This window comes from Biomphalaria glabrata, chromosome 12 (genome assembly GCF_947242115.1).
Source record: "Biomphalaria glabrata chromosome 12, xgBioGlab47.1, whole genome shotgun sequence".
Lineage (NCBI taxonomy): Eukaryota > Metazoa > Mollusca > Gastropoda > Planorbidae > Biomphalaria > Biomphalaria glabrata.
In genome coordinates this window covers 24516160-24531979 of record NC_074722.1, presented here as the reverse complement: position 1 = coordinate 24531979, position 15820 = coordinate 24516160, and the positions used below count along the sequence as shown (strand labels likewise).

The 15820-nt window shown below is 41.6% G+C and overlaps 1 protein-coding gene across 7 annotated transcripts in view; it reads left to right on the top strand.

The window, feature by feature from the left end:
* The window catches only part of LOC106061348 (RNA-binding protein Musashi homolog 2-like), a 291717-nt gene that overhangs the window by 199527 nt on the left and 76370 nt on the right, over positions 1 to 15820 (top strand). For all 7 annotated transcript variants that reach the window (XR_008773920.1, XM_056005718.1, XM_056005716.1 and 4 more), the window contains exon 6: positions 6818 to 6910. Coding sequence is in view for 6 of the 7 variants with exons in the window: in XM_056005718.1 (XP_055861693.1) it covers positions 6818 to 6910 (93 nt within the window). In the remaining variant the exon portion in view is untranslated. The remainder of the gene's footprint in view (positions 1 to 6817; positions 6911 to 15820) is intronic.

Here is a 15820-nt window from a genome sequence, read left to right as displayed (position 1 = left end):
GGAGCACGAAGGAGAAGTCGAGGTGAATCTATCAGTTGTGGGTAAGGAGGGACACTTAGGAGGGACACTTAGGAGACAAGGACACAAACGTGTGAGTAAATCTACAATAAAGAAAATAGGTGACAGTGAAGGGAGAGAGAGAGAGGGATAATGGGAGGGGGAGATAGACAGAGAGAGAGAGAGAGGGATAATGGGAGGGGGAGATAGACAGAGAGAGAGAGAGAGGGATAAGGTCGTAAGATCCTAACATGGAATAAAGGTGGTAAGTTTTACTCATAAAGAAATCCCCAGTCACCTATCATGCGAATGACCATAAAAAGAAAGTATTGCTAATGACAGGAACAACATAACGCTACAATGACAGAAAAAGCGGAACGCTTAAAACTAGAAAGCGAACGCTAATTTAAAAGAAAAGCGGAACGCTAATGACAGAAAATAACGTAGTGCTATGGTCAAGACACATGGAGCTCTAACACCACCACCACTCTGAGTTTCATTAAAACAATTTTGTGGAAGTCAAACGTTAACAAAAAAATATGAAGGGTTTCAGACCACGAAAATTGTCAATTACAATTGCATCTTAATCCTATTTGCAAGATGTGAGTTGTTCACATTAATCTACCATACTATAGTATTTACTGCTATACTATACATCTACTAATACTGGTTTCTATAAGGACATGGTAGAATTACTTTTTTTTTTTACTCTTACGGTGAGTAGAATGGTATTTGGGGGGTCTAAAGGGTATTGACTAAGTGTTTATTCTGAAGGGTTCTCCATAGCCTACTAGCAGAGGGTGGGCCGGGTGCTTGACATCAAGAGGTCTGGAAAATGTGGACATTGACCAAGTCTACCATTAGAACCAACTGGAAAGCTCGGGGACCATCAGGAACTAATCGACAACCTGTCATGATTATACGGCAATCACAGAGAGAGAGGGAGGTATTATGAATTGGGAGAGAGAGAGGGGGGAAGGAGGACTTAGAGGGATAGAGAGACAGTGAGAGAGAGGAAGTCAGAAAGTGAGGGAGATAGGTTAGGAGGTTAGAAAGAGAAACCAAAAAGAGAGAAAGAGAGAGAGAGTAGAAGAGAGCGGGACAAAAAAAAGTGGGAATGAGAAAAAAGAAGAAAGAAAGAAAGAGATATAGAGAGGAGGTTCGGGAGAGAGAGAGAGATGGGAAGAGTGAGAGGAAGATTCAGCTAGGAGAAAGAGAGAGGTGGCGAGAGGGAGTGGCGTCAATATATATGGTATGGATACAATCGGATAGAAAGCTTGGAAGAGACAGCTTGTGAGATGGTAAGAAAGAATTAGAGATAGTGAGAGACTGTGCGTGTGTATGTGTGGGAGAAAGAGAAAGTAGATGGTTCAGCTGTTCACGCTATGCTGAATCTCTCCACCGCCTGGAATCGATTCTGTCATTCTTATCGCATCAAACGGGTTTAATTAAAAAGTCGATTCCCTGTTTATGGCCGTCTAACGTGGACACGTGACCTCTCGTGCTGTCAGTTATTTCTTCTTATGACCCGTTGATAAATCACTGACATTGTGAGAGTGAGTGTCAGTGTTCGCGCGTGTGTTGGGGGCTTCTGTGGAACAACCCGAACGCAGGTCTAGGGGGGCGGCAAGGGATGAGACAATACTGCCTTCTGTACGAGAGACGCAATTAGTCATTACACAGGATCTGCCGTGATTGATGAAACCACTAGACAGATTTTTTGGGAGATTTGTGTGCATTACATAAAAGTACGGAAGACCAATTGTTCATTTTTATTAAATTCTCAATACACTTATATTAAAAGTTGCTTGGTAGAAATTATTTAATTATATTTTTATGACAATTAAGTTTTGTATGTTCTAACTTAAACCATGATATAACTTTTATTTTGCTTCTTTTGTTCTAAACTATGAAACACAAATTAAAACAAACATAGCCTAGCTTTTTATCAGAATCCTTATCGTATCAAAACAATATTGTGACATACAATCGGATTATATTTGTAAAATGATAAACAATACAACAGTTACCGTATAATACCATAATTTACGTTTCATTGAATTAAATTAGGAACAAGATAGTCTATTTATTTACTTTGTAATACTATGAACACCGATATCAATAGAGAGAGCCTGCTGGCCTATGCGCAGAACAAGGTGAGAGGACTTCAATAAAATAAATATAAATAAGGCTTGTCTTCGAGTCCGAAGATAAGTGAGGAGTGCAGTATTTCCCGTGGCTGCGCAGCCACAGCTGTGACCTACATATTTTGCCACATCCAGGGCAAGCATAGCCATTGTCCGCAGGTGGTCGATTTAGATTTTCTTTTCGCCGTCTGCGTTTGTCCTCGGCAGCGAATTTTCTTTTGGTCTCAAATGTGTATCCCGCGGCCTTCGTGAGAGACCTCCAGCTGTCTCTGTCTGAGGCCGCATGCAACCAGGTGCTCTCTTCTATGTCAGCCAAGGAAAGTTGATTCCTAAGCTGGTATTTGAAGCGTTTCCGTCGGGCGCCTCTGTTACGTCGACCACCAAAAAAAGACTGCGTTAGGCATACGTTCGTCTCCCATACGGGATACGTGCCCTACCCAGCGTAAGTCCCTCTATACTGTCCATACCGGCGGTCTTGCCACCGTATGTCCATGATGGAGTGCAAGCATCTTTGGTGGAAGCACTCAGGAAGTCTTAATTGTTTTCTGAAAAGTGTCCAGTGAACACCTACCAATAATAATAATAATATGATTATTATAATAAATCGTGTTTCACCTAAACTAATATTGTTACATGATATTGCCAGAGAATGAGAAATGATAAAAGTATTTTTTTTTAATTGAAATGAAATTATTCTCTTAACAGTTAATATATATTTTAAAATGAAAATGCACCACATGTATATCAGATGCTCTAGATCGCCAACATTCTTTTCTTATGGCCAACACGTGTTTTACGAACGCATACACAACACAAAGTATCAGGGATTACTGTGGCCTCAAGAAATACAGCCTGTTATCAAAGGGAAACAATTTTATTGAAGTAAACTAATTGTGTTATCCTATCCACCAAACAGTCTCGAGAGACAATGATTGGAAACATAAGCTTTTGTTTGTTTTGTTTGGAGGCTGTTTGTGTTTGTATAAGATCTAAAAAGTAGCATCATTACATTTATAACACTCCAGTTGAATCGTTTGGCAAAGGGAGGTAATTAGAAGATAATGAACTATCTATCTCACTCAAACACCCACAGGAAGAAATGATATGAAGAACCAAGTGCCGTAACTCATCACCACTTCACTTTAAATACTAGACAAAATACGAACAGCTGTCGAGAGTTGCAACAACTCAAGTAATTTTTTTTTTCTCTTTGGTAACTATTGAGAGCAAATGACGTCATTGATTCACGCTTAAAATTCTATTTATACTCTCAAAGGTAAAAAAAAAATCTATCTGTAGCTTTCTTTTTAAAATTTATATTCATTTTTTTCTCTTTTAGTTGCCAGAGAATTTCTTCGCCTCCCGTCATTCTCTCGCTCTTCTCGGCACTTCCGGCTTTTACTTGCAGACGTTCTCGTCGATCTTAATGGCGGGAATTGTTGGTGACGGCCCGACTCCGAATAGGTCAATCCAAATGACTACTGCTGCTACTTGCCGAGGCTTCACGAGATCGAGAGCCTGTGTTATTATTTATTTTATGTTTTGACTCTCAATTGAGGAGACAATCGAATTTTTCTTTAAAATCTTTGCACTTAACAAGTGATCATATGATCTGAGTTTTGAAAAGTGAGCACCGGTCTCTGATGTTTTGATACAAAAATAGAGGAAGGCAAGAGCTCTGTTACATTACAAAGTTCGTGCATCAGATTGGTCCTTGTGACTAGAAGCATGCCTGATGGTATTACAAATTAAGCAAATTAAAAAAAAAGAACAAAGGCATTTTAAAAAATAGATATAAATGATATAGTGAGGAAAACTGACAGACAGATTGAGAGAGAGAGAGAAGGAGGGACTATGAGAGGGAAGACAGTGGCCAAGAAAAGAAAAAAAAGAGCGAGAGAGGGGGGGGAGAGAGAAAAAGAGAAAGTAATTGGAAGAGAAAAAATAAAGAACAAGAGAAAGAAAAAAGAAAAGAGAGAGAGAGAAAGAAAAAAAGAGACTGGAGAGAGAAAAAGAGAAAAATGAAAAGAAAGAAAAGGTGAGAGAGAGAGGGGGGTACGAAAGAGAGAGAAATGAGGACGAAGAAACAAGAGATAATAAAATAGAGAGAGAGAGTGAAGTGGAAGAAAGAGAGAGAGATATAAAAGAGTGAGATAGGCTAAGGGAGAGCACTATTTACCAAGCCACATCTGTCACGAGCCTACCCAACTTTGAAATGAACAGTTTTCTTTTGAACCAAAATATATTGTCCTCAAATATTGCCACAGATTACTTCATCAATGTGCCATAGTTTATGCGTTACGTCAGTGGCTCTGTTAGTTAATGTCTGGGCTTGTGTGTGTGTGTGTGTGTGTGTGTGTGTTTACGTCATGTGCGTTAAAGGCACTATAAATTTATTTCTCTTCAAGTTAACTTCCCCTGGGTCAAATACTAAGTTTCGGTAGAGTATGTTACATTTTGTGTTTTTAAGACTCTAGTATTTAAAGCCTCTCACATTTTACAGTGTACGGGTATCAGAATGGAAGCAATTAGATCTTTGCTATGACGCTTCTTTTTGTATTTTTTTTTTAAAGTTGGCGTATTTTAAAGAAGTGCCATTAATGCTGGAGCGCCATTTGTCTTTCTGATAGGCGTAACCAAGGTAAACAAAGAGTGATAACTTAGAGAAATTATTCTGACATCATTCATTTAAAATACTCTCCCCTTCCTCCTACCTCTACTTTTTCTGTCCCGTGTATAGGAAAAAGTGTTTTGGAGTGTGTGTGTGTGTGTGTGTCTAGTTGCATACGTGTATCTACGTGTGATGTAATTGAGGTGGTGAGTGGCCGTGAGACGTAGGCCAGGCTCCCGCAGGAACATGTATTTATGTTGCCTAAAGAAAATGTGAAGTGTTAGCGCTCTCACGGGCAATTAGTGAGAACTACTTGATTAGACTGGCTCGTTTTCCACTTCTCTCTCTCTCTCTCTCTCTCTCGCTCTCTCTCTCTCTCTCTCTCTCTTTCACACACACTCTCACTCTTCTCTCTCTTTCTCACTCTCATACTCTCCGTACACTCCCACTTCCTCTCAGGTACTAAAATCCTGTCACACTAGCAATCATCACACCCCGAGTTTGCACGCTCTCCAACATACATCGTTCCCCCCCCCCCCCCCCGCCCTTGCAGAGCAATAAAACCTAATGTAGCACCCCATCTCTGGCATACTCCCTACTACACTCTGTCAACATCGACTTGGTCTCCGCCCTCGCCTTGTACATGTATCCATCTTGACTTTTACTAGAGTAGCCGCTTCGAACGAAGGGGGAATAGAAGAAAAAAACAAAACCAGTCATTAGTGAGACAAGGTTGAAACAATGAGAAGCATATCGGTCTCAGGAAGTAGAGGTCTTATATTTTACTAAATACTTTTTAGGTCTAGGGAGACATGGGACCAAGAAACAAAACGATTAGAATAAATAAAAGAGATAATTAGAGCAGAGAAATATACCGAAAGAAAGAGGATACCGAGACAGACAGACAGACAGACAGACAGATAGATAGATAAGATAGATAGATAGATAGATAGATAGATAGATAGATAGATAGATAGATAGATAGATAGATGGTTGGATGAATGGGTGGACGAACGGACAGACGGGTGGACGGACAGATAGATAGATAGATAGATAGATAGATAGATAGATAGATAGATAGATAGATAGATAGATAGATAGATAGATAGATAGATAGAATAGATAGATAGATAGACACAAATGTAATAATTAAACAATATGACCTACTTTAAACAACAAATTATATCCCAATTCACAACCTAAACGAAAATCTACATTTTCCCGCCTTCTGGCAATTTTCTTCTAATTAATCTCAAAGTAAACCTCTAATGGTCAGCCGGAAGTCACGTGGGAGATCTTTTCACGTCTGCTGAAGACGTACGTCGTAAGTAAAATCGATACAGAGCTGAACATAAACCATTCTATTGAAGTCTGTTGTAGTCAGACGCTTGCTGTCGACATTCAGCTACTGTGTGAGGATAGAGCTGTAGAATTATTGGAGTGGTCCGACAAAGATCGAAATGTAACTTTTCATTTTTACAAACAAGTCCACTGTATGTTCCAATACGACTTAACTGAATGACGCGACCTATGTGTGTCTGATTCCTTGTAAATACTTTCTGGAAGTCTCTAGATTTCTTGAATAGTGCAATTGAATGGCAATCAAAAAGACCAGATGACTGTCCACCATGGATCCAAATGAGAGTGAATGGCCCTCACGAATGTCCGAGGGACAATATGCATGGTCCACAGAAGTATCCGAGTGACCACTTGACCATAGGACTGACCCAGTCGAGTGTCTATCAATGACCAAAAGGCTGACCTGCACAAATGACCATCAGAGTGACCATTAGACCGAGACCATTCGTTACCGAAGGCCTAAACACTGACATGTGACGTGGCAATGAGCTATTGGTCTAAACAGTCCACAGGTTGTGACGTTGCAGGTCAGCGTTCGGGCCTTCCATAACGATTGGTCTCGATTGGACTGGCCCACACGAATGACCATTAGAGTGAGCGTTTGACGTTTCCACATGTAGCCTATGACTGACCCACACAAATGATCACCAGAGTGACCTTCTGGAATGCTCTTAACGCTCTGTCTGTCTTTGTTTCTTTGCAGTTGGTGACCAAGACGAAAAAAATCTTTATAGGCGGGCTGTCCTCCACCACAACCATAGAGGACTGCAAGAAATATTTCTCACAGTACGGCAAGGTAAGTCTTCTAGTGTTCACCCAGTTGGGGTGGGGGGGGGCGGTCAGTCTTTAACCAAAGCAAGAGACTTCGTAATAGAAACAGTTATATGAAACTCTCTTGATAAAGTGAAGTCTGACTACATCGTAACTATATTTTTTTTTTCTAGTGTAATAAATGAACAGGAAGGCGGCTGAGTGAAGATAGATGTTTATTCACGGGACACCCCAAACACTTAATAACGATGACTGCCTTGAACACAGCCTCTTCCTAAGGTCTAGACTTGACGGAACTTCGTCGTCTTCTGTTATGTCTAAATGTCTTTCTTAGTCTAGTCTCTAGGAGAGCGCACCTACTGCATGGAAGGGTTATAACAATATGACACTGGTCTGTGAGACACTCATCAGGACAGCAATTATTTTTGTCAAAGCTACTTACAACAGCATTAACCACATCATTTGGAAACATTCATCATACAGTCTAGTCATTATCATTTCTACGCACAAACACAGATAATTAGTCAAGCCTAGACAACTCTGTCTGGTGTTACTCGGCATTTACATGGGCCTCCCGCTACAGGTTTAGAACCTTGGAAAGTTCGAACTATCCGACTAGAAGTGGGCAGACTAAGTAGATCTCGCGAGAGCTAGAAAAACGAAATCAGTAGACTATTTGATAAGTCTAATCCTCGAATTAGAATGTTCGAACTTATCAAACAGTCACGCTGAGATAAAGCAGGCTTCGGGTACATTGCAGGCTTATTCAATGTCAGTGCATTGACCCTTACCTCTCACACATGTGTCTATAGTGGGGAAACACACACACACACTTTTATTTGCATTTTCGAACTCATTCGAAAATTGTCTTTCCCATTTATCTAATGTTATTTTATTCTCTACATAAAAGTGTCGTTTCATTGGACTTGTTTATTGTCTTTCTCTTCAAAAGGTGTCATTTCCATGTCATTTATTTAGTGTCATTCGTTTTTAAAAGGTGTCGTTTCATTTAACTTTTGCAGTGTCATTCTTTCCATTAAAAATGTTAACACACAGATTTAAATTTCTGAATTTCTTGTATTTTTCGGCCAGTTTTTTTTAATATGAATACTCTAACAAACTCTCTTCAAAACAGTTTTTCAAAGTCAGATATGAAATGTACATGAAAAGATATCGTTGTCTAGAGCAGAAGTTACCGTTAGGAAGAATCGTAGCTGTCTGTACTCCTGAATCAATCTATCAATTTGCACTCATAACCTTGCTGAGTTCCTATTTCTCCCACGGTAGCGCATTAGAGTAATATATTCATTCTATTGACCAGGTATATCCTTACAATACCCCGCGACCCCCCCCCACCCCCACTTTACATACGCTCCCTATTTCAATACTTTTTGTTTAGTCTTCCATATTAAGCTTCGTGAATGAATGGGGCACCTTTCAGAAAGGAAAAAAAATGTTTGCGACGAATAATTTGCCCCCCCCCCCTCCCTTTTTTTTTCTTTTAGCTTTCACAGTGTATTGTCCCCCGTTCCATGAAAGAAGTCACTTAGAGTGAATGGGGCATATTACGATTACATGGTCGAGCGGTATCGAAAGTCTAGGTGCGATTCGATATCACCCATAGCCGATTCAACCAGTAGACCCCCTCCCCCTCCTAACCTGTCGCCCGTGAGAAAAAAAAGGTGTTAAAAACTGTATGACCGTGCTACCCTCCCCCCCCCCCCCAACTTCCCCCTCCCCCCTTGATAAACAGTGTACACAGCAAAAAAACATTCTGCTTAATAGGGCTTTAGTACTTTTAGACTTTTATGACCAAAATTTTTCTGTTGGGTTCTACCTTTTAGCTCGACCCAAATTCTGAATCTTTGTGATGTGTGGCGGAGAGGCCAAAAACATCTTGTCTAACAAGGGGGGCATGAGTTCGAATCCCAACTCGAGAAGAGTCCTAATTGCTGCTTAAGGCATTACGGAAACCTCCCCCCCCCCCAACTGGTTCACAATGAACCTCATTCAACCTCAAAATGTATCACGTGACAGCCTTTATGGATTACGTAATTTGTATAGAAGAGATAGAGAACCACGTGGCTAAATGTTGTTCGTTTACGATTGGTAAATGAGGTCCATTAGGCCCATAGCGAGCATGCAATAAGCATGAAAGATGCCTGTATAAAAGCAATTAGAAACAAAATATTGCGTCGTGCGCGCCTTACGTCCATTGGTTGGTCAGCAAAAGTCTCGAATTTCCCCAATGACGCAGTAGTCGTCCTCGGTCTCGTGTCTCAATGTTTCTAAAGATGTATTTAAATTGTAGAAAAAAAGAAAGATCTAGAAGTGACTGTCTCAAGTGAATTGTGAACAAGAGAGGGGGGCGTTGGGGATGTGCAGACAAGAGAACTGAAACGTTTCAATCAAAACACAACATGTCAGGGTGACATCTTGATGAAGTGAATTCTTGAGAAAAATACAATGGAGACTGGGGCGTGAACTGTTCTCTGGTCGTGGGGTTTTCGTCTAGTGCTGTCATCAGAAAAGACCCCGGGTTCGAATCCTGCCCGCCGCCGTTCCCTGACTTAGTCCAAGAGGATTAGGCCTGAAGGTGGGAGTTCTCTTTCTGATGGAACGTAGGGAGTGGTCAAGTTAATCAAGTGCAATGGTGAGTCTATGTGGTGTCTGGTGTTGTACGTGGGATAAGTCTGTGGTGTGTGGTGAGTCTATGTGGTGTGTGGTGAATCTATGTTGTGTGCAGTGAGTCTATGTGGTGTGCGGTGAGTCTGTGGTGTGCGGTGAGTCTATTTAGTGTTTGGTGAGTCTATGTGGTGTGTTGTGAGTCTGTGTAGTGTTTGGTGAGTCTATGTGGTATGTGGTGAGTCTATTTAGTGTTTGGTGAGTCTATGTGGTGTGTGGTGAGTCTGTGTAGTGTTTGGTGAGTCTATGTGGTGTGCGGTGAGTCTATGTTGTGTGCAGTGAGTCTATGTGGTGTTCGGTGAGTCTATGTGGTGTTCGGTGACTCTATGGGGTGTTCGGTGAGTCTATGGGGTGTTCGGTGAGTTTATGTGGTGCTCGGTGAGTCTATGGGGTGTTCGGTGAGTCTATGTGGTGTTCGGTGAGTCTATGGGGTGTTCGGTGAGTCTATGTGGTGTGTGGTGAGTGTATGTGGTATGTGTTGTTGTACATGGGCTAAGTCCTGTATTCAGGTGTCAATCACTTTCAACTTTTATCTCCCTAATTTCCAGGGGCTGCAGATCGATTCCTCAGACATGAAACCGAAGAGTGCACCCTTAACTTCCCCCCCCCCCTTTCCGAAACTTGTTCCTCCCTCCTCCCGATGACTGATATTCACCAGTTGATCACAAGCAAGTGATATACGGATGTCGCTTCAGAAATGTTCCTCTCGTTGATCCTCGCACTTCTACAACAGCAACACACACACACAGAGAGACACACACACACACAGACGCTCATGTTGTCACTCGCCTAAAAGTTCTGACGTGTACATGCTAATGCGCCAAATAAATGCAAATAAAAATATGTAATCCTCTCTTCCTCCATCTCTCAGTCCCTCTCTCTCTCACTTTCTCTCTCTTTCTGTCTCTCTCTCTCTCTTTCTAAATTATGTCAAGTATAATAACTCATACATATTCACCATTCTGGTCTATTTATAAGAATAATATTTGTGGAGATATCTCGAGTTGATCAGCCGGTTGATTTCCATCTCTTTGGAGGCGAGCCAGAGGGCGGGAAAACTGTCAACCAACACAATTTCAAGCATTTCAACCACGTTATAACTATATCCGAATATTGAGAAATAGGTCTATATGTCATTCTTACTACAGATTGAAAACAAAAACATAAAAACAGTTTTGTGTTTAAATAGTAAGTTGTGAGAAGGTTTGGAACATACATAAAAAATGAACAATATTTTTATTTTCTTAATGTCGTTTGTTTAAATATGTAAATTTATGCTTAAATTTAGATAGACCAAATAAAAAAAAATAGGATCCAAATATGTCAATATTGTTTCGTAAATTAATTTATTATTGTTGATGTTTTGATTTTAAAGTTTCGTTTTTTTAAACACTAGATCAATTTGCATACATGACATTCATTTCATCTGCCAGACATTCAGCATATGCATATTTATATCTACACTTTAAGTAGGTAGATACACACACACACACAATATATATGTATGTATGTATGCAAGTATGTATGTAAGTATGTGTGTGTGTGTGTGTGTTAATGGCACTGTGGCAATGCTAGCTAAACGAATGTCAAAAACTGTTCTCTGATTGCGATCTATCCGACCTCCTGGCTCACTTGCGTCTGTGCATCATTCCAATAATTGTTTATGGTTTGACTCTCTCCTCCGTCTGGAACTTCTGAATGGTTTATTTTTATATACAAGATTCAAATGGTGAGTATTCCAGAACAGTTCATTGGTTTAAAATCTATTTTTAAAAAAATTAAGCCTTATGAGAATTTAAAATAACAGAGAGAATTTGAAGCCTTTAATCGATCCATTGACTAGGGAAAACTTTGTTTTTTTTTTAAGTGACTTTTTTTTTTTTGGCGGTGGGGGTGGGGGGGTGGGGGGGGACTTTTCTCCAGGCCCAGATTGAAGGGTCTGTAAAGTATGCGACCACACAGGACTACGAGGCCGTCGAGGCTGATGAGACCCCTATAACACTGGAGATCACAAAGTGTCTCCAAACCCCTTGGATGCAAAGGCGGAACGTTACGAAACCCTCTCAATGGGAACTGCCAAATTACACATGCCATAGCATTTAAACGCGCAAGCTTGATTTTGTTTTCTAAATAACTTTTTTCCCCCATTAAATCATTTGTCTATCTACACTATCTTCCTTCCATAGTTTTCTATCTTATCATATGTATTCTCGTATTGATTATGTAGTTCCATCTCTCTATCGTATTCACACCCCCCCCCCCTCTCTCCACACTGACACACATTTAAAAGACACTGAGCCACAGGGACATTACTTTAAAGCCGGCCCTAAACATATTGACAACACTTCCAGTCAGCACCTCTCGGCCTCCACCTTCCACCAATTATACCATCACCATCTCCCCCAGCTCCCCCACTCTCCCAAGTGTTCCCCCCCCCCCCCCTTGTCTCTGCCATAACGTAGCCTCCAGCCTGTACAAGCACGCGGTCTCCAAATTATCTTTTTAATTTGTTCCTTACCAGAGGCCAGACTTCGGGGACTTGTTGATGACCAGTGAGTCGGCCATCTCACTCTCTCTCTCTCTCCTTTTCGGCTCTTTCCTGTCTATCTCCACTTATTTTATTTCTTCGTTTTCAACTGCTCTTTCCTTCTCTCCCTCTCTCTCTCTCTCTCTCTGACTCTCTCTCTGACTCTCTATTACGTTAGTGTTTATGTTATCGCTACACTTCCCCAATGAAAACTGTTTCCCTGATGTATAAATTCACTAAAACTAGTGAGACTGTTCTTCTCACTATGGCTGCAACGAAGAGTGAGAGACGGATAAAGTCATTTGTCTCAGGAAGGGGATCTCGAAAAAAGTCAAACGAAAAATTATGATGACATAGACCCCCCGCCCCTCTCTCTCTCTCTCTCTCTCACTCTCTCTCTCTCTCTTCCTTCCTGTTTGTCCACCTTGACCAAGTATCATGTTCCATCTCTTAAGGAGATCAAACAAATGAAGTCCCAGTTTAATGCAAATCTTTAATTACACACAAATAGAAACTGGAATGGATTTTATTTTTCCATTTCAAGGACGGATATTTAACTTTTGAGTTGGAGGTAACTTTTAAAAAATTGTTAACACATCAGTCTGTCGTAGGGATGTCTTTATATAGAAACAATCCATTATGACAGACATATCAGTCGTATTACATAGAAGTGTCAGTGGCAGAACTTATAGAAGTAATTGGGTATTTAGTTTTGGAGCGGAGATAAGTAGGTCTAGGGTCAAGAATCCAAATATATGTTCTAACTTTTTTTTGGCATTGAGTGTGTGTCTGTGTGTGTTGTTGTTGTTGTTACCTGTCGCTGTCTTGTAGCACCAAACTGCTGGTAGACAACTAAACTGTTGTATGTGTAATATATCTTAACTAATACAACTTCAAATAACTTGAATAACTTTAACTCAAAACAGCAACCTCTCCAACTCGAAACATCTACCCCCTAACTCAAAACAGCCACCTCCCAACTCGAAACAACCATCCATCCAACTCAAAACAACCACCCTCAACTCGAAACAACCACCACCAACTCAAAACAACCACCACCAACTCGAAACAACCACCACCAACTCAAAACAACCACCACCAACTCGAAACAAACACACCCAGGTCTAAACAACCATCCTCTACTCTAAACAACCACCCCAACTCCAAACAACCACCCCAAACTCTAAACAACCATACTCTACTCAAAAACAACCACCCCGATCTCGAAACAGCCACCTCCCAACTCGAAATAGCCACCTTTCAACTAGGAACAACCACCCCTCCAACTCAAAACAACCACCCCTCCAACTCGAAACAGCCACCTCCGAAATCGAAACAGCCACCTCCCAACTTAAAAAAGCCACCTCCCAACTCGAAACAATCACCCCTCCAACTCGAAACAACCACCCCTCCAACTCGAAACAACCACCCCTCCAACTCGAAACAGCCACCTCCGAACTCGAAACAGCCACCTCCGAACTCGAAACAACCACCCCTCCAACTCGAAACAACCACCCCTCCAACTCGAAACAACCACCCCTCAAACTCGAAACAGCCACCTCCGAACTCGAAACAGCCACCTCCGAACTCGAAACAGCCACCTCCGAACTCGAAACAGCCACCTCCGAACTCGAAACAGCCACCTCCCAACTTAAAAAAGCCACCTCCCAACCCGAAACAACCACCCCTCCAACTCGAAACAACCACCCCTCCAACTCGAAACAACCACCCCTCCAACTCGAAACAGCCACCTCCGAACTCGAAACAGCCACCTCCGAACTCGAAACAGCCACCTCCGAACTCGAAACAACCACCCCTCCAACTCGAAACAGCCACCTCCGAACTCGAAACAGCCACCTCCGAACTCGAAACAGCCACCTCCCAACTTAAAAAAGCCACCTCCCAACTCGAAACAGCCACCTCCCAACTCGAAACAGCAACCTCCCAACTCGAAACTTCTCAACACTTCCCCTTTCTACCCCTCCCCCGATATTCTCCACCAAATGTAATTGAATTGAAATCGGTTTGCATGCTAAAGTCGTGCTATTTGAGACATCTGTATAGCTAAAGACACTTTTGTAAGGTCTTGAGATGAGGCAGAAAACTTTAACAGTGCAACATCGAGAAACGGAAACAATTGTCTCTCTTCTCCTTTCGCTTCTAAGAGTGTCGTTTGATCTCGGCATGTCCTCGGTACTTCCCGGGCGATGGCGACCAAAAGGTGGCCACAGCGTGATTTCGATTCAATGACATTCAATTTCTTACGGAGTGGGCTCGAGACCAGTCGTTATAGAACACTGACCCGCCACGTAGCAACTTGTGGGCAGTTTAGACCAATAACTCGTTGTCATGGGACTTCAAGACCTGTGTCCTGTCATCGAGCTATTGGTCTAAACTTCCCACATATTCAAGTGTTCAGGACTTCCATAACTATTAATCTCGGTGGGCTGCGTTGCAGAAAGAGCGCATTTCTATATCGTAGTGTAGTCTGGGCGAATTATGTTTCCCCTTTACGGAAAGCAGCGTATGTCATGTATGACTGAAATGTATAGTGGAAAAAAAAAGAAAGAAATCCTTAATGGAAGACCACTGGGAAGTAAAGATTTTAAAAGGTCTTCTTTGAAAAAAAAAAGAAATAAAAGCCCACTTGCTTTATTGCCCTTGTGTATACAGGGTAGGGCCAAATTGAGGACATGAACACTGACCAACAAGCGGACACGTGAGACTGCTCACTCGAACACAGTTTGACTTGGTTATAAGATGAAGACGAATAGAACTAACTCAACACGGTTAACCTCAGCGCCATGCCCTTTCTCTCTCTCTCTCTCTCTCTCTCTCTCTCTCTCTCTCTCTCCCTCTCTCTCTCCAGTGTATAGTCCTGACTTGCCTCCCTTACCCCCCTCCCCCATTACGTACTCCAGAGGCGTGTCCAAGAGAAGTAACTCGGGCCTATAAACATTTTATAGGCGATAAATCCTGGCCCTATTCCGCTGACGAGGGATAGAAAAAGAAAACCGTAGGAGAAAGGGGGGGGCGTGATAGTGAGCACTAGTCCTGAGTCAGTACTCACTCATAGTCGTAGTATTGATTTGGTTTGAAAACTAAAAAAAAAAAAAAAGCGCTCACATGCATCGAAGAAATTTGAACTCGTTCTCGTGGGACGAGAACATTCTACGAGATTTCACTTGGCAATGACTCCTTACATTATCAAGGATATTACTATTATCAATAGACGGATGAACTGAGGCGTTTGGGGAGGCGGCGGAGGCTTTGGGTGATAGAACAAAAATGTTGAATAGAAACATGTTAGCACTGCACGTAGTGCGAGTAGTTTAGATAAAATGGAATGCAGTTCAACTGATCCAAACTGTTACCGAAGATTGCAGTTGTACCAGAGAGAGACGGTCTGAGAATGAAACATCTATTTTATTTTACTGCTGCAGTTACTACAAGTAGAGATTAAGTTGCTTTCTTGGTCAAAACTATTTAAAAAAGTGGATGGTTGCCCGCCTACTCCCTAGAAACTGGCAATTCAAATCAATCCATCCTGCATAATTTACTTAGCTGCATCGTGGCAGTAAAACAAAGGACAGCGTCTGCCGAGATGGCACTGTAAGTGCTTGGTAGACTCTCTAACTCCGATTGTTAGTTAACTCCGATTGTTAGTTAACTCCGATTGTTAGTTAACTCCGATTGTTAGTTAACTCCGATTGTTAGTTAACT